Source organism: Oncorhynchus clarkii, unplaced genomic scaffold (genome assembly GCF_045791955.1).
Source record: "Oncorhynchus clarkii lewisi isolate Uvic-CL-2024 unplaced genomic scaffold, UVic_Ocla_1.0 unplaced_contig_9994_pilon_pilon, whole genome shotgun sequence".
In the NCBI taxonomy this organism is placed as follows: domain Eukaryota; kingdom Metazoa; phylum Chordata; class Actinopteri; order Salmoniformes; family Salmonidae; genus Oncorhynchus; species Oncorhynchus clarkii.
In genome coordinates, this window is record NW_027258308.1 from 56419 (window position 1) to 80000 (window position 23582).

At 45.6% G+C, this 23582-nt stretch overlaps 1 protein-coding gene across 1 annotated transcript in view; it reads right to left on the minus strand.

The window, feature by feature from the left end:
* LOC139396599 (unconventional myosin-IXAa-like) overlaps positions 1–23582 on the minus strand; it is a gene marked incomplete at its 3' end in the record, with an annotated part of 75362 nt that overhangs the window by 51170 nt on the left and 610 nt on the right. Inside the window, exon 2 of the mRNA XM_071143553.1 lies at positions 19627–20613. Within this exon, the coding sequence (XP_070999654.1) occupies positions 19627–20613 (987 nt within the window). The remainder of the gene's footprint in view (positions 1–19626; positions 20614–23582) is intronic.

Consider the following 23582-nt stretch of genomic DNA (forward strand, 5'->3'; position numbering starts at 1 on the left):
GAGGGGGGAGACAGAGACAGAGAGAGAGAGAGAGAGAGAGAGAGAGAGAGAGAGAGAGACAGAGAGAGAGAGAGGGGGGAGACAGAGACAGAGAGAGAGAGAGAGAGAGAGAGAGAGAGAGAGAGAGAGAGAGAGAGAGAGAGAGGGGGGGAGACAGAGACAGAGAGAGAGAGAGAGAGAGAGAGAGAGAGAGAGAGAGAGAGAGACAGAGAGACAGAGAGAGAGAGAGGGGGGAGACAGAGACAGAGAGAGAGAGAGAGAGAGAGAGAGAGAGACAGAGAGACAGAGAGAGAGAGAGGGGGGAGACAGAGACAGAGAGAGAGAGACAGAGAGAGAGAGGGGGGAGACAGAGACAGAGAGAGAGAGATAGAGAGAGAGAGACAGAGAGAGAGAGAGAGAGAGACAGAGAGAGAGAGACAGAGAGAGAGAGAGAGAGAGAGAGAGAGAGAGAGAGAGAGATCTCTGCCCTGGAAAACTGTTTATACTGGAGCTGAGACTCTGATCTTGCCAAAGTCAGTCAAGCAGACCAGATACCTGCTGGCAGACTGATCTGAACTCAGACGGCCCCTTCAGAACAAAAACACCATCTGATTACAATAGACGTCTGAAATGGCTCCCTATTCACTATATAGTGCATAGGGTGCCTGGTCAAAAGTAGTGCACTATATAGTGCAAAGGGGGCCTGGTCAAAAGTAGTGCACTATATAGTGCATAGGGTGCCTGGTCAAAAGTAGTGCACTATATAGTGCATAGGGTGCCTGGTCAAAAGTAGTGCACTATATAGTGCATAGGGTGCCTGGTCAAAAGTAGTGCACTATATAGTGCATAGGGTGCCTGGTCAAAAGTAGTGCACTATATAGTGCATAGGGTGCCTGGTCAAAAGTAGTGCACTAGGGAGCCATTTGGGATACAACAACATAATAGCAACTCCCATTGTTGAGAGCCTTGGCATGTCCACGCCAACACAGAAACCAACAACATAATAGCAACTCCCATTGTTGAGAGCCTTGGCATGTCCACGCCAACACAGAAACCAACAACATAATAGCAACTCCCATTGCTGAGAGCCTTGGCATGTCCACGCCAACACAGAAACCAACAACATAATAGCAACTCCCATTGTTGAGAGCCTTGGCATGTCCACGCCAACACAGAAACCAACAACATAATAGCAACTCCCATTGTTGAGAGCCTTGGCATGTCCACGCCAACACAGAAACCAACAACATAATAGCAACTCCCATTGTTGAGAGCCTTGGCATGTCCACGCCAACACAGAAACCAACAACATAATAGCAACTCCCATTGTTGAGAGCCTTGGCATGTCCACGCCAACACAGAAACCAACAACATAATAGCAACTCCCATTGTTGAGAGCCTTGGCATGTCCACGCCAACACAGAAACCAACAACATAATAGCAACTCCCATTGTTGAGAGCCTTGGCATGTCCACGCCAACACAGAAACCAACAACATAATAGCAACTCCCATTGTTGAGAGCCTTGGCATGTCCACGCCAACACAGAAACCAACAACATAATAGCAACTCCCATTGTTGAGAGCCTTGGCATGTCCACGCCAACACAGAAACCAACAACATAATAGCAACTCCCATTGTTGAGAGCCTTGGCATGTCCACGCCAACACAGAAACCAACAACATAATAGCAACTCCCATTGTTGAGAGCCTTGGCATGTCCACGCCAACACAGAAACCAACAACATAATAGCAACTCCCATTGTTGAGAGCCTTGGCAGGTCCACGCCAACACAGAAACCAATGCTTCTACACGGGCCAGGAACGTAACACCAAAACATTGACAGTTGATACAATAGCTGAAGGGGTTGAGAGATAAAAGTACGGCATAGCTTGGGTAGGTAACGCTGTGTTTGTGTTGGTTATGACTTATGAACGGCATAGTTTAAGAAGTAGCCGGTAGCACTGAAGGATTTCTCCCCGAGAGCTGAATTGGTAAACCCGGAAGAAAGACAACATACATTTTTGCGTATCATTATAAGGTCAAATCCTTCCAGATATAAATAACTGAAGAAAATGAAAAAAAAATGTCATGTGATATTCAATAAGGAATGGATTACAAAACACTCAACCAGAACAGGTTGTTTCAATAGGCCCCTTGGGGGTCAAGCATGGCGGTCGTAGTGTGGTGGCGTGTGTGATTATTCCGCCCTCAGGCCCTCGACGACTTGCCTGGGTCATGTGAGCAAGACGATCAAAAGCAATAAATATGAAGTTTTGGAACGGCCTGGTTAAAGTCCACACCTAATCCCAATTTGCAATGTTGTGGCAGGTCTTGAAACGAGTAGTTCAGGCTTGAAAACCCACAAATGTCACTGAGTTGAAGCAGTTCTGAATGCAAGAGTGGACCAGAATTCCACTACAGGAGGCATTTGGTTGCACTCATTGCAGCTAAAGGTGGCACAACCAGTTACTGAGCGTAAGGGGGGGGCATTATAACGTTCTCACACAGGGGAATTGGGCGTTGCATAACTTTGTTAATTAAATAAAGGAAAAGACTCCCTTTATATAATATTAGGTTTTGGTTGAAGATCTGACAACATTCAGTCTCAAAAATATATAAAAATAGAGAAAATCTGAAGAAGAAATACTATTTCACAGCACTGTACGTGTCTGTCTGTCTGTCTGTCTGTCTGTCTGTCTGTCTGTCTGGGTGTCTGTCTGGGTGTCTGTCTGTGTCTGGGTGTCTGTCTGTGTATGGGTGTCTGTCTGTGTGAGTGTCTCTCTGTCTTAATGGGTGTCTGTTTGTCTGTCTGTCTGTCTTAATGGGTGTCTGTTTGTCTGTCTGTCTGTCTTAATGGGTGTCTGTCTGTCTGTCTTAATGGGTGTCTGACTGTCTGTCTTAATGGGTGTCTGTTTGTCTGTCTGTCTGTCTGTCTGTCTGTCTGTCTGTCTGTCTGTCTGTGTGTCTGTGTCTGGGTGTCTGTCTGTGTCTGGGTGTCTGTCTGTCTGTCTTAATGGGTGTCTGTCTGTCTGTCTTAATGGGTGTCTGTCTGTCTGTCTGTCTGTCTGTCTGTCTGTCTTAATGGGTGTCTGTCTGTCTGTCTGTCTGTCTGGGTGTCTGTCTGGGTGTCTGTCTGGGTGTCTGTCTGTGTCTGGGTGTGTCTGGGTGTCTGTCTGTGTCTGGGTGTCTGTCTGTGTATGGGTGTCTGTCTGTCTGTCTGTCTGTCTTAATGGGTGTCTGTTTGTCTGTCTGTCTGTCTTAATGGGTGTCTGTCTGTCTGTCTTAATGGGTGTCTGTCTGTCTGTCTGTCTGTCTGTCTGTCTGTCTGTCTGTGTCTGGGTGTCTGTCTGTGTCTGGGTGTCTGTCTGTCTGTCTTAATGGGTGTCTGTCTGTCTGTCTTAATGGGTGTCTGACTGTCTGTCTTAATGGGTGTCTGTCTGTCTGTCTGTCTGTCTGTCTGTCTGTCTGTCTGTCTGTCTGTCTTAATGGGTGTCTGTCTGTCTGTCTGTCTGGGTGTCTGTCTGGGTGTCTGTCTGTGTCTGGGTGTCTGTCTGTGTATGGGTGTCTGTCTGTGTGGGTGTCTCTGTCTTAATGGGTGTCTGTTTGTCTGTCTGTCTGTCTTAATGGGTGTCTGTTTGTCTGTCTGTCTGTCTTAATGGGTGTCTGTCTTAATGGGTGTCTGACTGTCTGTCTTAATGGGTGTCTGTCTGTCTGTCTGTCTGTCTGTCTGTCTGTCTGTCTGTCTGTCTGTGTCTGGGTGTCTGTCTGTGTCTGGGTGTCTGTCTGTCTGTCTGTCTTAATGGGTGTCTGTCTGTCTGTCTTAATGGGTGTCTGTCTGTCTGTCTGTCTGTCTGTGTCTGGGTGTCTGTCTGTCTGTCTTAATGGGTGTCTGTCTGTCTGTCTTAATGGGTGTCTGACTGTCTGTCTTAATGGGTGTCTGTCTGTCTGTCTGTCTGTCTGTCTGTCTGTCTGTCTGTCTGTGTCTGGGTGTCTGTCTGTGTCTGGGTGTCTGTCTGTCTGTCTGTCTTAATGGGTGTCTGTCTGTCTGTCTTAATGGGTGTCTGTCTGTCTGTCTGTCTGTCTGTGTCTGGGTGTCTGTCTGTCTGTCTTAATGGGTGTCTGTCTGTCTGTCTGTCTGTCTGTCTGTCTGACACGTGTCTGTCTCTGTGTCTGTCTGTCACATCTGTCTGATACGTGTCTGTCTGACACGTCTGTCTCCATGTGTCTGTCTGTCTGTCTGTCTGAAACGTGTCTGTCTCCATGTCTGTCTGACTGTCTCCATGTCTGTCTGTCTGACACGTTTCTGTCTCCATGTCTGTCTGTCTGACACGTGTCTGTCTGTCTGTCTGTCTGTCTGACACGTGTCTGTCTCAGTGTCTGTCTGTCTGTCTGTCTGTCTGTCTGATATGAGTCTATCTCCGTGTCTGTCTCTACGTCTGTCTTTCTGAAACGTGTCTCTGTGTCTGTCTGTCTCCATGTCTGTCTGAAATGTGTCTGTCTGTCTCTGCCTGAAATGTGTCTGTCTGTCTCCATGTGTCTGTCTGACACATGTTTGTCTCCATGTCTGTCTGTCTGATACGTGTCTGTCTCCATGTGTCTGTCTGACATGTGTCTGTCTCCATGTCTGTCTGTCTGTCTGTCTCCATGTCTGTCTGTCTGACACGTGTCTGTCTCCATGTGTCTGTCTGACATGTGTCTGTCACCATGTCTGTCTGTCTGACACGTGTCTGTCTCCATGTGTCTGTCTGACACGTGTCTGTCTCCATGTGTCTGTCTGACACGTGTCTGTCTCCATGTCTGTCTGTCTGACACGTGTCTGTCTCTGTGTCTCTGTCCACATATGGAGGGACCACGACTCTGGGTACAGCCCCATTTGTTTAAGAAACACAGCCTATTTTTTACCACAGGGGGCGACCAGCCATCCCGAAGGAATGCACAGTTCCAACGAGAACATAACAACTGGCTACTGTAAAACAGACCACATCCCAAAACCAACACACACACACACACACACACACACACACAGACCACTCAGGACCTTACAGCACACTCACTGTGTCAATGTAACTCACGGTCATCCTAAATAAAAACCTACAATAACAACAGTGTCTAACACAGAGGCCATGGAGGTGTTTACTAGAAGGACGTACAAGGAAGTGTTCAAGGCACCGACTTGTTAAAGAGCTTTATGGAGTGAAGGAAGTCACCGTTTCAAAGACATTCCTGGCTTATTGGTTTACAAGGGGGTTATTAAATGGTGACAGGCGACGGACCAGGGAAGGGGTACTGGTATACAGTAGCATGGTAAAGGGTCAAAGGTCACGGTGATTCTGAAAGGCAGGGAATGGTTCTAGTTGGACACATTTACCAGAATAAACAGAGTGATTTTGACCGCATTGAAAACTCATCAACATTTCACTAGCCCCTGAAACTGAATCCCCCCTCCCCACTTATTCTCCTCTTCATCAGATCTCTCTCACTCCCTCTTACGCCCCCCCCCCCCCCCTTTCATCTGAGCTCTATCCCACATACCAACCCAGAAACATAGAAGAGGAGAAAGGAAGAGAGAGGAGAGGAGAGGAGAGGAGGAGAAAGGAGAGGAGAGGAGAGGAGAAAGGAGAGGCGAGAAGAGGAGAAAGGAGAGGAGAAAGGAGGAGAAAGGAGGAGAGGAGAGAAGAGGAGAAAGGAGGAGAGGAGAAGAGAGGATAAGAGAGCAGAACAGAAGATGTCTCTCCTCTCTGCTGCTACTGGAAGAGACAGTGGAAGTGATGCTGTTGGGAGAGACAGGACGTGATGCTGCTGCTGTTGGGAGAGATGAGGGAGTAAAGCTGCTGGGAGAGACAGGAAGTGATGCTGGGAGAGACAGGGGAAGTGATGCTGCTGCTGCTGGGAGAGACAGTGGAAGTGATGCTGTTGGGAGAGGCGAGGAAGTAAAGCTGCTGGGAGAGTTGGGGAAGTGATGCTGCTGCTGGGAGAGTTGGGGAAGTGATGCTGCTGCTGGAAGAGACAGGGGAAGTGATGCTGCTAGTGGGAGAGACAGGGGAAGTGGTGCTGCTGCTGGGAGAGACAGGGGAAGTGATACTGCTGCTGGGAGAGACAGGGGAAGTGATGCTGCTGCTGGGAGAGACAGGGGAAGTGGTGCTGCTGCTGGGAGAGACGGGGGAAGTGATGCTGCTGCTGGGAGAGACGGGGGAAGTGATGCTGCTGCTGGGAGAGACAGGGGAAGTGATGCTGCTGCTGGGAGAGACAGGGGAAGTGATGCTGCTGCTGGGAGAGACGGGGGAAGTGATGCTGCTGCTGGGAGAGACAGGGGAAGTGATGTTGCTGCTGGGAGAGACAGGGGAAGTGATGCTGCTGCTGGGAGAGACAGGGGAAGTGATGCTGCTGCTGGGAGAGACAGGGGAAGTGATGCTGCTGCTGGGAGAGACAGGGGAAGTGATGTTGCTGCTGGGAGAGACAGGGGAAGTGATGCTGCTGCTGGGAGAGACAGGGGGAAGTGATGCTGCTGCTGGGAGAGACAGGGGGGAGTGATGCTGTCAGAGGTACAGCTCTGATTCTGTATAGTGCTATAGCTCATACATGGGGTCTATTACAGCTGCTATAGAATGGTCACGCACACGCACACACACAGACGCACACACAAAAAGACACATGCAGACACATGCAGACACACACAAAGACACATGCAGACACACACACACACACACATACACACACAAAGACACTTCCCTCTAAACGACATATCCTAGGGCCAGGCACACCTGCTGGTCTAGGGCTGTGTGTGGTGAAGAGACTGGTTCGACCACTCCACTGCGTTTCACTTCCCCCTCTCTAACCAATCAGAACAGGGGACAATCTCAATAGCACATCTGTGTGGTTCATTACACTGCCTTGTTTCAAAGGCTATTGACAGTTTGAATTTGACTGTATATAAAGCGATTTGTTTGAGAGACCTTGTGTCGGGCCTGTTGAAACCTGACGGTTTCCTGAGTGTAGAAAGAGTTGTGTTTTACAAAGAAGTGCAGTGAATAAATAAATGTTGATTCAGATTGTGTCATCTATCTTGTGTTCAACAGGCCCACTTTTCAATGACCCAGATGTTACCATCGAATCTGTGATTCAGAAACATGTGCACAAAAACCATTGAGGGTCACAGAACCCACTGCTGTTGCTTTTACCCCAGACGGAGTCTGTTGTGAGAAATATGAATCAATGTCTAGCCTGGCGAGTCTAGAAATATGAATCAATGCCTAGCCTGGAGAGTCTAGAAATATGAATCAATGTCTAGCCTGGCGAGTCTAGAAATATGAATCAATGACTAGCCTGGCGTGTCTAGAAATATGAATCAATGCCTAGCCTGGCGAGTCTAGAAATATGAATCAATGACTAGCCTGGCGTGTCTAGAAATATGAATCAATGCCTAGCCTGGCGAGTCTAGAAATATGAATCAATGTCTAGCCTGGCGTGTTTAGAAATATGAATCAATGCCTAGCCTGGCATGTTTAGAAATATGAATCAATGTCTAGCCTGGCGTGTATAGAAATATGAATCAATGTCTAGCCTGGCGTATCTAGCTGGGCTTATCTGATCTGAAAAACCTGGAAACATGTTCTAGTTCAGACAGTGTGCCATGGTGTCAACTAAGCCCCCTTTCTCTACCTTTCCCTCTCGTTGTCTCTCCCTCCCTCCCTCTCCCTCTCGTTATCTCTCTCTCCCTATCTTTATCCCTCCCTCCCTCCGTCCCTCTCCCTCTCTTTATCCCTCCCTCCCGTTATCTCTACCTCCCTCCCTCCCTCTCCCTCTCTTTATATCTCCCTCCCTCCCGTTATCTCTCCCTCCCTCCCGTTATCCCTCCCTCCCTCCCGTTATCCCTCCCTCCCTCCCGTTATCCCTCCCTCCCTCCCGTTATCCCTCCCTTTATCCCTCCCTCCCGTTATCTCTCCCTCCCTCCCTCTCCCTCTCTTATCCCTCCCTCCCGTTATCCCTCCCTCCCTCCCTCCCTCCCGTTATCTCTCCTTCCCTCCCGTTATCCCTCCCGTTATCTCTCCCTCCCTCCCGTTATCTCTCCCTCCCTCCCGTTATCCATCCCTTTATCCCTCCCTCCCATTATCGCTCCCTCCCTCCCTCTCCCTCTCTTTATCCCTCCCTCCCTCCCTTTATCTCTCCCTCCCTCTCCATCTCTCCCTCCCTCCCTCCCTCCCTCCCTCTCCCTCTCTTTATCTCTCCCTCCCTAACCCATCTGTATCTCTCCCTCCCTAACCCATCTGTATCTCTCCCTCCCTAACCCATCTGTATCTATCCCTCCCTCCCTCTCCATCTCTCCCTCCCTCCCTCTCCATCTCTCCCTCCCTCCCTCTCCATCTCTCCCTCCCTCCCTCTCCATCTCTCCCTCCCTAACCCATCTGTATCTCTCCCTCCCTAACCCATATGTATCTCTCCCTCCCTCCTTCTCCATCTCTCCCTCCCTCTCCATCTCTCCCTCCCTAACCCATCTGTATCTCTCCCTCCCTAACCCATCTGTATCTCTCCCTCTCTCCCTCTCCATCTCTCCCTCCCTCTCCCTCCATCTCTCCCTCCCTCCCTCTCTATCTCTCCCTCTCCATCTCTCCCTCCCTCCCTCTCCATCTCTCCCTCCCTCCCTCTCCATCTCTCCCTCCCTCTCCATCTGTATCTCTCCCTCCCTCCCTCTCCATCTGTATCTCTCCCTCCCTCCCTCTCCATCTCTCCCTTCCATCTCTCCCTCCCTCCCTCTCCATCTCTCCCTCCCTAACCCATCTGTATCTCCCCCTCCCTCCCTCTCCCATCTTTATCTCTCCATCCCTCCCTCTTTACATTTCCCTCTCTTTTATCTCCCTTTCTCCCTCTCTTTTCATCTCTCCCTCTCTCCCACTCTCTCTTTAGCGCTCTCTAACTCTTTTCAGCATTTCTTCCCTTGAGTATCGAGGCCCGCGCCATAACATACCGGCTCTTCGAGTCAGGCGTGGCACAACACGGTCCAGCAGACACCATTCTGGATCAATCATGTCAGTGTGATAGCCCTGTTCGTTCTTCTCAAGGCGTGTCACTACTGCACTAATTTCTCATTTTCGGTGACGGCACACTGTTTCTAGTAGAAATCATAACTACAGTCAAACACAGCTCCGGCATTTACTTTAATCTATACTGCAATTAGTATTCAGACCCCTTGAGGCACAAAGGAAGGAAGGAAGCTGTATTTGTTTCTGGATTCCAGTAAAACTGCTGGGTGACCATGACAACGAGCTATGGGTGTGTTGGGACTGGCCTATCAGAGATTAAGCAGCTTTGTTGGAGCCTGACAGGTGGTCCTTCAAAAGGTCACATAATGCTACACGCTCATTCTGAGCAGCAGAAACAAGAGACTTCTACAGACCTTACAATATGTTTAACTCAGATTTAAAACAAATTACCCTTCCCTTTTGAAAAATAAAAGAGTGTTTTACAATAGCACCAAAATACAACTTTGATTGATGATAGCTAGCTAGGCTAACTGGATAAAGTATTAGCTTGATTGATGATAGCTAGCTAGGCTAACTGGATAAAGTATTAGCTTGATTGATGATAGCTAGCTAGGCTAACTGGATAAAGTATTAGCTTGATTGATGATAGCTAGCTAGGCTAACTGGATAAAGTTTGTGAGGTCACCGCTGCAGAGTGCAGATCCAATTCGCTAAGTCATTCCCAGATGGAACTGTCGTCCAATTAAAAGGCCTAATAGCTTTAATCTCATCTGAATATGATTGGCCGGTCACCAAGTTAGCAGGCCCAGATTAAATCAATCCCATTTTGCCAATCAATCAATTCCCTGCACTGGGCCATTTCATTCTAGCTGTGTATGTGTGGGTGTGGTGCATTTACCAAGTCTGTGGCATGTGGACATAAAGTTTGACTTACTTAGGTAACAGAGCCCAAGCCTGACTTTCACTGCACTGAACACTGAAATAAACACGCATAGGTAACTCTATACTAGGGATGGGGGGGGGGGGGGGGGGATACGGCAGAGTATCGCAAAATTAATTCTGATAATATTATATTGATTATATGACTCCAAGTATCGATTCCCTTTATTTTGCTATGTAGTTAACGTAGCGCTAGTCGGCTATACCTGAGCCAAAACTCCAGGATTTCTATAGGTTGGCCTCAATCTTCTTTTTAAACGTTAAGCCAACATGTTTTCAGCTCCTTTTACTTACAAGGCTGATCAAAACTAGTTTTCTCATATGACTCTTTTGTCTCTCTGCAGCAGACATATAGTGTGAGCAAATATGTTTGGAATATCGAATTGCAATAAAATCGGTAGAACGTATCGTATCGGCACCTAAAGCATCATGATAATAGCGTATAGTGAGGTCCCTGTCAATTCCAAGCCCGACTAAAACACCACCTCTTTGAAGAGATGAGATCTTACTGAACTCCCACACCGAGCAAGCAGTTCTCTCACATGAATAACTACACATCAACGCAACAGCGACCGTTGGAGAAGTCGACTGTGATAACACATTTGTTTCATTCTAGCCGGTTGCACAACATACACGCCTGAGTCTGATAAGAACCGTATACAATCGGTAGAATTATAAAACAAAGATGATTGTGTACAGTACAGCCGAATAAGAGATTACATATCTTCAGTGATAACCCACCCCCTCAAAAAATATGAGCCGTGTTTTGTTGACACAACAAATGGATAAGTGTCCAGAAATCAGACTTCAACCATCTTGTAGAAGAGCAATGAGACTGAGAGGACGGCTAAGGGAGACAACGATGCAGTATTGAATAAACATTGTCCATTTCCTGTCGAAGCTATGCTAACGTAACAATTGTTAGTACACTATCTGCTACGTTACATGTATACTGTACGTTTTCCCGAGAGGGACAAAAGGGGAATGTTACAAAGAGAGAGAGAGAGAGGCGGGATGAGTATAATCCAAGGGACAGACGTCGGACTCCCGTTGGAGAGCGTGTGGTGTGCTAAGGATATGGCTAACGGAGAGATGTGCTAACAAGAACACATGAGAACGGAGGTAAATGATTAGCCAAAACCAGGCTAACGCTAGCACTCACAGAGACAGCCTGTTTTGCTTTGTCCAATCTTATGAAATGGGGAGCACTTAGCTATCCTAGATGGGAGGGGTTGAGGGTAGCAGAAGGCTGGGACCAAAAAACGAACTAAAGATAACTCATGTAAAATACACTGTGTCTGTAAAAATGTGTATGGTATGTATAAGCAGGAAGTAGAAGCCTAAGTATTGTTGTTCATTATTTTACTCCAATTATGGGAGAGGTGGTGAAAAATAATGAAGAAGAAGAAGAAGGAACTTATATTAAAAAAAATATATATATATATATATATATATATGGGGGATTGGAATTCATGCAGACAATTACATTGATAGACGCCACAATCTACAATATTAAAGCTGATTATGAAACCATGTGGACTGTATGTTCACCAACAATAGCTGGCAACAAAGAAGGAAACATGATCATTCACTGACCAAGCACCAAGCACTCCCTAGCGCACCCGAGGTAATAGAGAGCATGTTCAATAAAACCCCTCTTGTCCTCTGTAAGAACTCTGTACTGTAGGAGAGATTTGATATGTCTTATTCTAAGAGATTTGGGATTTTTTTATTTTTTTAACGTCAGCAGATGCTTAAAAGTGCTTTACAGAAACCCAGCCTAAAACACCAAATAGCAAGCAATGCAGATAAATGTAGGCTAGAAATGCAGGAACCTAGGAAGAAACCTAGAGAGTAACCAGGCTCTGAGGTGTTTCCACAGCAGTCTGCAGCGATACGCCATTCCATCTGGTTTGTGCAAAGTGGGACCATCATGTGTTTTTCCAACCGGATAATGACCAAAAACACACCTCCAGGCTGTGTAAGGGCTATTTGACCAAGAAGGAGAGTGATGAATTGCTGAATTAGATGACAATCACCCAACCTCAACCCAATTGAGATGGCTTTGGGATGAGTTGGACCGCAGAGTGAAGGAAAAGCAGCCAACAAGTGCTCAGCGTATGTGGGAACTCCTTCAAGACTGTTGGAAAAGCATTCCAGGTGAAGCTGGTTGAGAGAATGCCAAGAGTGTGCAAAGCTGTCATCAAGGCAAAGGGTGGGTACATTGAAGAATCTTAAATATAAAATATATTTTGATTTGTTTAACACTTCTTTGGTTACTACATGATTCCATATGTGTTATTTCTTAGTTCTAATGTCTTCACTATTATTCTACAATGTAGAAAATAGTAAAAATAAAGAAAAACCCTGGAAATGAGTAGGTGTGTCCAAACTTTACTGGTACTGTGTATATATATATATATATTTCTGTTCCATTTAGCCTGGAAACCGAAGTAGCGGGCATACCCACTGATCAGATAAAGAAGAGTAATGTGGCATCAGCAAAAGATGAAGTTGACCCACAGTACACTGTAATAGAATGTGAAGTGGGGGGGGCACACACTGCTCTGCAGGACAGGGGGAGGGAGAGAGCCATAGCCAGAGAGTGAGAGAGAGCGATGGAGGTGAGGAGAGAGAAATATGAAGGAGAGAAAATGAGGAGGAGAGAGAGAGAGAGAGAGAGAGAGAGGATAGAGAGAGAGAGAGAGAGAGGATAGAGAGAAAGAGAGAGAGAGAGGATAGAGAGAAAGAGAGAGAGAGAGGATAGAGAGAAAGAGAGAGAGAGAGAGAGAGAGAGAGAGAGAGGATAGAGAGGATAGAGAGAGGATAGAGAGAGGATAGAGAGAGAGAGGGGGGAGAGGATAGAGAGAGAGAGGGGGGAGAGGATAGAGTGAGAGATGGGGAGAGGATAGAAGTGTATGTGTGGATAGGTTCATTTAAAAATATATATATTTAACTAGGTACGTCAGTTAAGAACAAAATCTTATTTACAATGAGGGCCTAGGAACAGTGGGTTTAACTGCCTTGTTCAGGGGCAAAACGACAGATTTACACCTCGTCAGCTCGGGGATTCGATCTAGCAACCTTTCGGTTACTGGCCCCAACGCTCTAACCACTAGGCTTCCTGTTGCCTCATGTGCACGTTCAATGTAAAGAGTAGTATATGAACACCCTTAACAAGCACCACCAGGAAGTAGTTAGCATCAGCAGCACAAGCCTCAGCTGACAGAAAACTCTCCAAAAAAACTCCAACATACAACCAACGACACTGGGCGATAAGCAATCTCACAGTGCAAACAATTAATATTATCCCAGGGCACTCCAACATCAACAGCTAGTTATACATTAACTAGACCCGTCAGAGGAGCATTCGACTTAGGCAAACAGGCCTGTAATTGGCATGACTATAATGGAGGCCGGCCAGAAGAGTCACTCTAGTAGTTGTAAATCGGTGACCTTTTTTTACCCCAAACTGCTTTCCACTCTGATCTAGCTCAGTGGGGCAAAGAATGTCAAGCCTCAAGGTTATATTTTTAACCTTTATTTAGCTAGGCAAGTCAGTTAGGAACAAATTCTTATTTACACGATGATAGCCAAGGAACAGTGGGTTATAACTGTCTTGTTGACGGGCAGAACCACAGATTTTTTTTTACCTTATCAGCTCGGAGATTCGATCTAGCAACTGTTCAGGTACTGGCCCAACGCTTTAACCACTAGGTCACCTGCTGCCCCAAGTTTCCCTTGGGTATTCACAGTCAGCCCCTGATACCTCCTAGAGTAGGGTGAAGTTGCCCCCTGAGTTAGGATTGGGGGAGGGGAAGCTGATCCTAGATCATGGGTAACTAGGGCTGGGCGGTAGACCGTATTTCACTATTTATCGGTATTGACGGACCGTTTTGTGTTTTTACTTAAACTTTTATAACGGTATTTCAACGTTTGGTTTGTTAAATGTGATACACCACTCTGGCGTGTTTAAATGTCTGTTTTTATACTTTACTCCGTTTACTACCGGAGTAGTCCCACTCTGTCTTCTCTTGCATGCCTCTTCCCCAAGACCTGCCCCCTGTCACCATGCCGTTCACTCCGTCTCCATGGTCACAGGCAACAAGATGTTGGTGATCACTTTACTTCTTAATATAAATACACAAACGTTCTATAATTACACTATTAGTTTGTGTTTCTTACATCTGCAAACAGCTAGTTTTGTATTTTCTTAGCAATTTGTGGCTAAAATAAATCACGTTGGCCCGCTAATGCTAATCGCTAGTTAGCTGGCTAGCTACATGTACAAAGAGTCTTAGCCAACGTAGCAGCCTGATAGCAGTGCTGGTGTAGGTAGGCCTAGATCAGCAAGGTGTTTGTACCTTTATTTATTGTACCTGTATTTGTATTTTTTGGTCGGATTGAACACTGTAAAACAAATCAGAATGAAGAAAGCCCCACTTATAATTTATCTGCATACCCTAAGGTCATAGAAAACATAAAATACCGTCATAAATGTGAAGAAAAATGGTACTATGATATTTTGGCCACATGGCCTAGCCCTAGAGGAAAACCCGGAGCGATACATTCTCCACTCCATACGGTTGCTGTCTATCAAAGGGAGACCTGGATGTTCAGCTGGTTAACGGGACCAATTGAATGTCATTACTACCGACTACTTTATTCAAGGCTTGTTATCTTCTACCTAGAAAACAGGAAGTTGTTATATTTTACCTAGAAAACAGGAAGTTGTTATATTTTACCTATAAAAACGTGAAGTTGTTATATTTTACCTATAAAAAGGGAAGTTATCTTTTACCTGTAAAACGGAAAGTTGTTATCTTTTACCTATAAAACGAGAAGTTGTCATCGTCTACCTATAGAACAGGAAGTTGTCATCGTCTACCTATAGAACAGGAAGTTGCCATCTTCTACCTATAGAACAGGAAGTTGCCATCTTCTACCTATAGAACAGGAAGTTGTCATCGTCTACCTTTAGAACAAGAACGTGTCATCTTCTACCTATAGAACAGGAAGTTGTTATCGTCTACCTATAGAACAGGAAGTAGGCCTAGAAGACCAATTGGCTAGAAAAGCACACAGTCAGGTTAACTGTTATTGAGTTATTATTTTTTTACAGTACTTTAATTGTAAGGAATGTGGTTTCTTCTAAAAGAGAGATCAAATCAACTTAATGATTTGTTCACTAATGTATTGCTCTTCCTGCTCAGTTTTACAGTCTAATATGGCTCAATGAGTCTGCTTGTTCTATTGACAGAGATGCCATCATCAGAGAGATAGTGGACATGCCTGCTCTGAGACAGATACAAGGTCCTGGTGTTGCTCCCTTTCCCTTCCCCCTCTTCCTCCACATAGAAGCTCAGCAGTTCAGTTCCCACCTGTCAGCAAGGTGATTGATGAACAAACATGTTTACAATTATCCTTACTCTTATCAAAACAGGTTTTTAGATAAAAGAGCAGCCACATTGGCATTGAGAGCCTGAGAGGTGTTCAGATTCACCTATGTCAAATATCTACTGGTTCGCACGAGGTCAGTGACTTATTACTCGAGGATGCTAACAGCCGGAAATAAGCCTTAGACAACAACAGTTATGCGCTAACAAGATCCATCACAAGGTTCCCAGACATTTTAAAACTGTACGTTTTTGTCTATTCTCTTTCAACAGAAGATCTCCGGGAAGATTGGACCCAAATAAGGTCTTGTAAAAACAGATTTATGATTTCCTGTATCCCGTATCCCCAACTTACCATACAGTGGGGCAAAAAAGTATTTAGTCAGCCACCAATTGTGCAAGTTCTCCCACTTAAAAAAATGAGAGAGGCCTTCATCATAGGAACACTTCAACTATGTCAGACAAAATTAGAGAAAAGAAAATCCAGAAAATCACATTGTAGGATTTTTTATGAATTTATTTGCAAATTATTGCACAATTGGTGGCTGACTAAATACTTTTTTGCCCCACTGTATAGGCCTGCTTAACTGCATTAGGTCCACATGTCATTTACATGGTGAGAGAGTGCACATTTTACCATGACCTCAGCGTATGCGCAGCAGTGTTGGTGTGTCGTGACTCATGGCAGACAAAATGGCCACTGAAAAACAAACCCTCTGGGCTGAAAACTCGACAGAGGTCCCCATCGCAGCCAATCAAATAAACAGTCACAAGCACTGAGAAGCCGTCACAACTCAGACACACAGTACCAGTCAAAAGTTTGGACACATCTACTCATTCAAGGGTTTTTCTTTATTTTGACTGTTTTCTATATTGTAGAATAATAGTGAAGACATCAAAACTATGAAATGACAAATTGAATCATGTAGTAAACAAGAAAGTGTTCAACAAATCAAAATATATTTTACATTTGAGATTCTTCAAAGTAGCCACCCTTTGCCTTGATGACAACTTTGCACACTCTTGGCATTCTCTCAACCAGCTTCATGAGGTAGTCACCTGGAATGCATTTCAATTAACAGGTGTGCCTTGTTAAAAGTTAATTTGTGGAATTTCTTTCCCTCTTAATGTGTTTGAGCCAATCAGTTGTGTTGTGAGGTAAGGTAAGGTAAGGTTGGTGTACAGAAGATAGCCCTATTTGGTAAAACACCAAGTCCATATTATGGCAAGAACAGCTCAAATAAGCAAAGAGAAACGACAGTCGATCATTACTTTAACCTCTCTGGGATATGTGGACCTGGCCAAAAGCCAGTGAAAATGCAGAGCACCAAATTCTAATAAATTACTATAAAAATATAACTTTCATGAAATCACACATGTAAGATACCAAATTAAAGCTACACTTGTTGTGAATCCAGCCAACATGTTAGATTTCAAAAATGCTATTCGGCGAAAGCAAACAATGCTATTATCTGAGGATAGCACCTCCGTAAACAAAGAAAGAGAAGCATATTTCAATCCTGCAGGCGAGACACAAAACTCAGAAATAAAAATATAATTCATGCCTTACCTTTGACGAGCTTCTTTTGTTGGCACTCCGATATGTCCCATAAACATCACAAATGGTCCTTTTGTTCGATTACTTCCGTCGATATATATCCAAAATGTCCATTTATTTGGTGCGTTTGATCCAGAAAAACACTGGTTCCAACTTGCGCAACGTGACTACAAAATATCTCAAAAGTTACCGGTAAACTTTGCCAAAACATTTTAAACTACTTTTGTAATACAACTTTAGGTATTTTTTAACGTAAATAATCAATCAAATTTAAGAAGGGATGATCTGTGTTCAATACAGGAGGGAAACAAACGCGCCTCTATCTAACAGTACACTACAAGTGACCCTCGTTTTGAACTACTTCTTCATTTCACAAAGGAAAAACCTCAACCAATTTCTAAAGACTGGTGACATCCAGTGGAAGCAGTAGGTACTGCAAGAATCTGGATTCCCTCAACAAAAAAAATATATGAATAGTTTGTCCTTCTAAATAAGTTATGTTATACTCACAGACATGATTCAAACAGTTTTAGAAACTTCAGAGTGTTTTCTATGCAAATCTATCTTCTGGGTATGAGTAGCAGGCAGTTGAATTTGGGCATGCATTTCATCCGGACGTGAAAATACTGCCCCGTCACCAAGAATTTAAGGCATGAATGTCAGTCAATGCAGAAAATTTCAAGAACTTTGAATGTTTCTTCAAGTGCAGTCGCAAAAACCATCAAGAACTATGATGAAACTGGCTCTCATGAGGACCGCCACAGGAAAGGAAGACCTTGAGTTACCTCTGCTGCAGATAAGTTCATTAGAGTTACCAGCCTCAGAAATTGCAGCCCAAATAAATGCTTCAGAGTTCAAGTAACAGACACATCTCCTATATCAACTGTTCAGAAGAGACTGCGTGAAATCTGGCATTCATGGTTGAATTGCTGCAAATAAACTACTACTAAAGGACACCAACAAGAAGAAGAGACTTGCTTGGGCCAAGAAACAAGAGCAAATGACATTATACCGGTGGAAATCTATCCTTTGGTCTGATGAGTCCAAATTTGAGATTTTTGGTTCCAACTGCTGTGGAACCAAAAGTGAGATGTGAGACGCAGAGTGAACGGATGATCTTCACATGTGTGGTTCCCACCGTGAAGCATGGAGGAGGAGGTGTGATGGTGCTTTGCTGGTGACACTGTCTTTGATTTATTTTGAATTCAAGGCACACTTAACCAGCATCGCTACCACAGCATTCTGCAGAGATATGCCATCCCATCTGCTTTGCGCTTAGTGGGACTATCATTTGCTTTTCAACACGACATTGACCCAGCAGGCTGTGTAAGGGCTACTTGACCAAGAAGGAGAGTGATGGAGTGCTGCATCAGAAGACCTGGCTTCCATAATCACTCAACCTCAACCCAATTGAGATAGATTGGGATGAGTTGGACCACAGATTGAAGGAAAAGCAGCCAACAAGTGCTCAGAAGCTGGTTGAGAGAATGCCAATAGTGTGCAAAGCTGTCATTAAGGCAAAGGGTGGCTACTTTTTTGGCTACACTTTTTTGGTTACAACATGATTCCTTCCGTATGTGTTATTTCATAGTTCTGATGTCTTCACTATTGTTCTACAATGTAGAAAATAGTACAAATAAAGAAAAACCATTGAATGAGTAGGTGTGTCCAAACTTTGACTGGTACTGTATGTAAAATGAGTTTGCCCTTTAGTAGTCATTGGCCTTTTCATACATCCAAATCAAAACGCTAATCCAAAATCCATAATTGACTCTGAATCCCATCTGTATTAGGCAATGGTGCATTAGGTTTTCAAACACTATAAAATGTCCAAGCACAGATCCTAGGTCAATAATATACGCGTCAACTCATATGTTGCAATAGCAGATAAATATAGGTTCTACCATGTCGAGACGACCCAATCTGGAATACAAAACATGACTACAATCCACAGTGACATGCTCCGTCTCATGCTTAATATACATACTGCTGCTAGTGAAACAACCTATTTACAGGGCTTTCATAATGCACTTCCTCTTTGTAACCATGACATATCATCTCCCCCCCCCCCCCCCCCCCCACACACTTCCCAATGCCTCACAGTCAGCAAGCTGCCAATCATTTGTCTCATTTACAGTTACTTTAAGTCTCAAGGAGGTGTCCCTGCATGAGGGCAAGGATGGGGTAAAGAGGGATGAGACAGTGATTTCATCATAGCCTTAATTACAATTATCATGCCAGCATGGGGCTGAGCTGGTAACTGCAAGTTTACCATCCTTACATATCCTTACATATCCTTACATATACAATCCTTACATATCCTTACATATCCTTACATATACAATCCTTACATATCCTTACATATCCTTACATATACAATCCTTACATATCCTTACATATACAATCCTTACATATCCTTACATATCCTTACATATCCTATCCTTACATATCCTTACATATCCTTACATATCCTATCCTTACATATCCTTACATATCCTTACATATACTATCCTAACATATCCTTACATATCCTATCCTTACATATACTATCCTAACATATCCTTACATATACCATCCTAACATATCCTTACATATCCTATCCTTACATGCAGCATCTCTACTTGTCTTTCTAGGTTAATACAGTCAGCTGGCATGAACTAGATTTCACAACACATCGATCACATTCATTCTTGTGTATGCTGAGTTGCAGTCTCCCACACACACACACACATTACCCACCCCCACGACCGTCAACAAACCAATCAAAACCTTACCTCTAACACAGGCCCCGCCCCCAGGATGATCTGCTCCACCCCACTGGCGAATCCCTTCTGGCTGAGGGCGGTCAGGTGATGAATCAGGAAGTTGGTGCTCTGGGTCTTTCCCGAGCCGCTCTCTCCAGAGATGACGATGCACTGGTTCCTTCGCCGCTGCAGCATGGCGTGGTAGGCCACATCCGCCACGGCGTAGATGTGCGGCTCCAGGTCTCCCAGAGCGTGGTTGTCGTACATCTTGACGTACTTAGGGTTGTAGATGGGTAGGAACTGGAAGGGGTTGATGACGATGAGGATGGAGCCGACGTAGGTGTAGATCTTCTCCTGCCGGAAGCGCGAGCGGAGGCTCTCCAGCAGGGCGTGCTCCGTCAGCTCAGGGAGAGCGCACAGGTCGGCCGGGTGCTCGCCCCCTGCGGGCTGGGGCAGAAAACCCCGTTCCACCATGCGGCGGCGCTCCTCGGTCACGCGCAGCCACATCTGGAGACTGCCTCCATAATGGATGGAGCCGTCCAGGTTCTTCTCTCTGAGAAGGAAACGGTAGTCCTCCCCACTGCCCAGGCCACAGCGATTCTCTAGGGCGTTGCGGGGCCACAGCATCATCCGCTGGACTGGGCAGTCACTGGGGTTGAGGATCCACTCCTCCCCGCCGAACTCCTTCACCTCGGCTAGCACGTAGCATTTGGTACGGTCCAGGCTCAGACGCTCCAGCAGGCGCTCAATGGCCTCGGCAGCAGTGGTGCTCTTGCGGGCGCCCACGGGGCAGTAGATGGTGCCCTCGGCCAGGGCGCCCGGGTAGACGCGCAGGGTGAACTCCTGGTCTTCCAGGCGCCGCCGCATGCTGCCGCTGGCCGTGTTAGCCGCCAAATTGTCGCTAGCATAGCCGCAGCCGCCATCTTGAAGACTCATCGTGGAGAAGCAGGTCCCATCAGCACTGGCTGATGCTGGGAGTTGTTCTCTGGACCGGGGGACTGACTCAGGACATTCCAGCTGAGAACATAATTAAAATAGAGAGAGTTTAGAGGAGGCAGGCAACACAATGACATCATACACGATCATGGACACAATGACATCATACACAGTCAGGGACACAATGACATCATATACGGTCAAGGACACTATGGCTTCATACAGTATTGATGAACAACATGAGGGAAGAGGAGGTTCCATGAGGGAAGAGGAGGTTCCATGAGGGAAGTGATGGTTCCATGAGGGAAGAGGAGGTTTCACAAGGGAAGTGATGGTTCCACGAGGGAAGAGGAGGTTCCACGAGGGAAGAGGAGGTCCATGAGGGAAGAGGAGGTTCCATGAGAGAAGTTCTGGTTCCATAAGGGAAGAGGAGATTCCATGAGGGAAGAGGAGGTCCATTGAGGGAAGAGGAGGTTCCATGAGAGAAGTGATGGTTCCATAAGGGAAGAGGAGGTTCCATGAGGGAAGAGGAGGTTCCATGAGGGAAGAGGACGTTCCATGAGGGAAGTGATGGTTCCATAAGGGAAGAGGAGATTCAGACAGCAAAAGATGTCTGTTCTAAATCATGTGACAGTGACACATGACATGTTGTGTGTCAGTCAAAATAACTAGTATCTTGTTTTTGAAAAAGTCACAAAACAGATAGTAAAACAGATAGCAAAACAGATAGTAAAACTTAGACTGAGTGTCTTTATCTCCATCACATCAACGTCAGTAAGACCAAGAAGCTGACCGTGGGCTACACAGATATAGACTCAAACAACTAGAAAAAAACAAACAGAAAGAGCAGGAATTGGGCTAGAAAGGGTTTATACTAACAGTGCTAAAGGCTAATGTGTTCATGCTAATAACTAGTAGCAGCCATGTTACACCCAGGAACAGAAATGACAGGCATCAGACAGACAGAACAAACAACAAAGGTTAACAGCTTAATGCTAAAGATATTATCCTGAAAAAGCAACAATTACGATACAGTGCAGTGTGTTTCCAGGAAGTATTATGGCTATGTATAGGTTAGGGTTACAGGTGTAGGTTTTCATTCAGTTTAGAGAAATTGGGTTGTCATTGGTGCATGGATATAGTCCTCAGGGGAGAGAGATCTGATCTGCTTTTCTTAAGAGTGGATGTCATAAGTACTAATCCTCTGACACCCACACTTGACAGCAATACAGGCCTAGAGCCAAAAGCACCACTGTGTTTTTAGGATTAGTGTCCCCTCCCTCCACCTCCCCCTCCCCCTCCCCTCTCTCCTTTCTTTCTCCCTCGTTTCTCTCTGAGTTTGCCCTGCTTGCTCTTGCAGTTGGCAGCAGGCCAGCTGCTCTCCCAGGTGTCTGTCTGTCTGCCTGCCTGTCTGTCTGTCTGTCGTGCCGTCGGTGGTGCTATATGTCTGTCTGTCTGTCTGTCTGTCTGTCTGTCTGTCTGTCTGATCTAAGATGTGCTGCTGTGAATGATCTGGAGCGGTCTGTGTCTGCAGCATTACAGGTCACCTCTTATCACACACAGAAGGAGAGACAGAAAGGGAAAGTGAAATTAATAGAGACAGCAAGAGAGAGGGAGATATCAAGGGAGAGGGAGATGAAGAGAGACAGCGAGAGAGAGGGAGAGATCAAGGGAGAGAGAGATGAATAGAGACAGCAAGAGACAGGGAGATAAAGGGAGAGTGAGATTAATAGAGACAGCAAGAGAGAGAGAGAGATCAAGGGAGAGGGAGATGAATAGACAGCAAGAGAGAGAGAGAGATCAAGGGAGAGGGAGATGAATAGAGACAGCAAGAGAGAGAGAGAGATCAAGGGAGAGAGAGATGAATAGAGACAGCAAGAGAGAGAGAGAGAGATGAATAGAGGCAGCAAGAGAGAGGGATAGATCGAGAGAGAGAGAGAGAGAGAGAGAGAGAGAGAGAGAGAGAGGGAGATCAAGGGAGAGGGAGATGAATAGAGACAGCGAGAGAGAGAGAGAGAGAGATCAATGGAGAGGGAGATGAATAGAGACAGCAAGAGAGAGAGAGATCAAGGGATAGGGAGATGAATAGAGACAGCAAGAGGGAGAGGGAGATGAATAGAGACAGCAAGAGAGAGGGAGAGATCAAGGGAGAGAGAGATGAATAGAGACAGCAAGAGGGAGAGAGAGAGAGAGAGATCAAGGGAGAGAGACATGAAGAGACAGCAAGAGAGGGAGATCAAGGGAGAGGGAGATGAATAGAGAGAGCGAGAGAGAGAGATCAAGGGATAGGGAGATGAATAGAGACAGCAAGAGAGGGAGATCAAGGGAGAGAGAGATGAACAGAGACAGCGAGAGAGAGAGCGAGAGAGAGAGAGAGAGAGAGAGATCAAGGGAGCGAGAGAAGAATAGCGACAGCAAGAGGGAGAGGGAGATGAATAGAGACAGCAAGAGAGAGAGATGAATAGAGACAGCAAGAGAGAGAGAGATGAATAGAGACAGCAAGAGAGAGAGAGAGAGAGATGAATAGGGAGAGAGAGAGATGAATAGAGACAGCAAGAGGGAGAGAGAGATGAATAGAGACAGCAAGATGGAGAGAGAGATGAATAGAGACAGCAAGAGGGAGAGGGAGATGAATAGAGACAGCAAGAGGGAGAGGGAGAGAGAGATGAAGAGACATCAAGAGAGGGAGATCAAGGGAGAGGGAGATGAATAGAGACAGCAAGAGAGAGATAAAGGGAGAGGGAGATGAATAGAGACAGCAAGAGAGGGAGATAAAGGGAGAGGGAGATGAATAGAGACAGCAAGAGAGAGGGAGAGATCAAGGGGGAGAAAGATGACTAGAGACAGCAAGAGAGAGAGATCAAGGGAGAGGGAGATGAATAGAGACAGCAAGGGAGAGGGAGATGAATAGAGACAGCAAGAGAGAGGGAGAGATCAGTATGAAAGAGAGATCAAGGAAAAGATATGGAGATAAAGGGCAAGAGATGGAGAGAGAGAGAAAACGAGGGTGAAGAGGAGATATAAACAAGACCCGCATCACAACAACACTG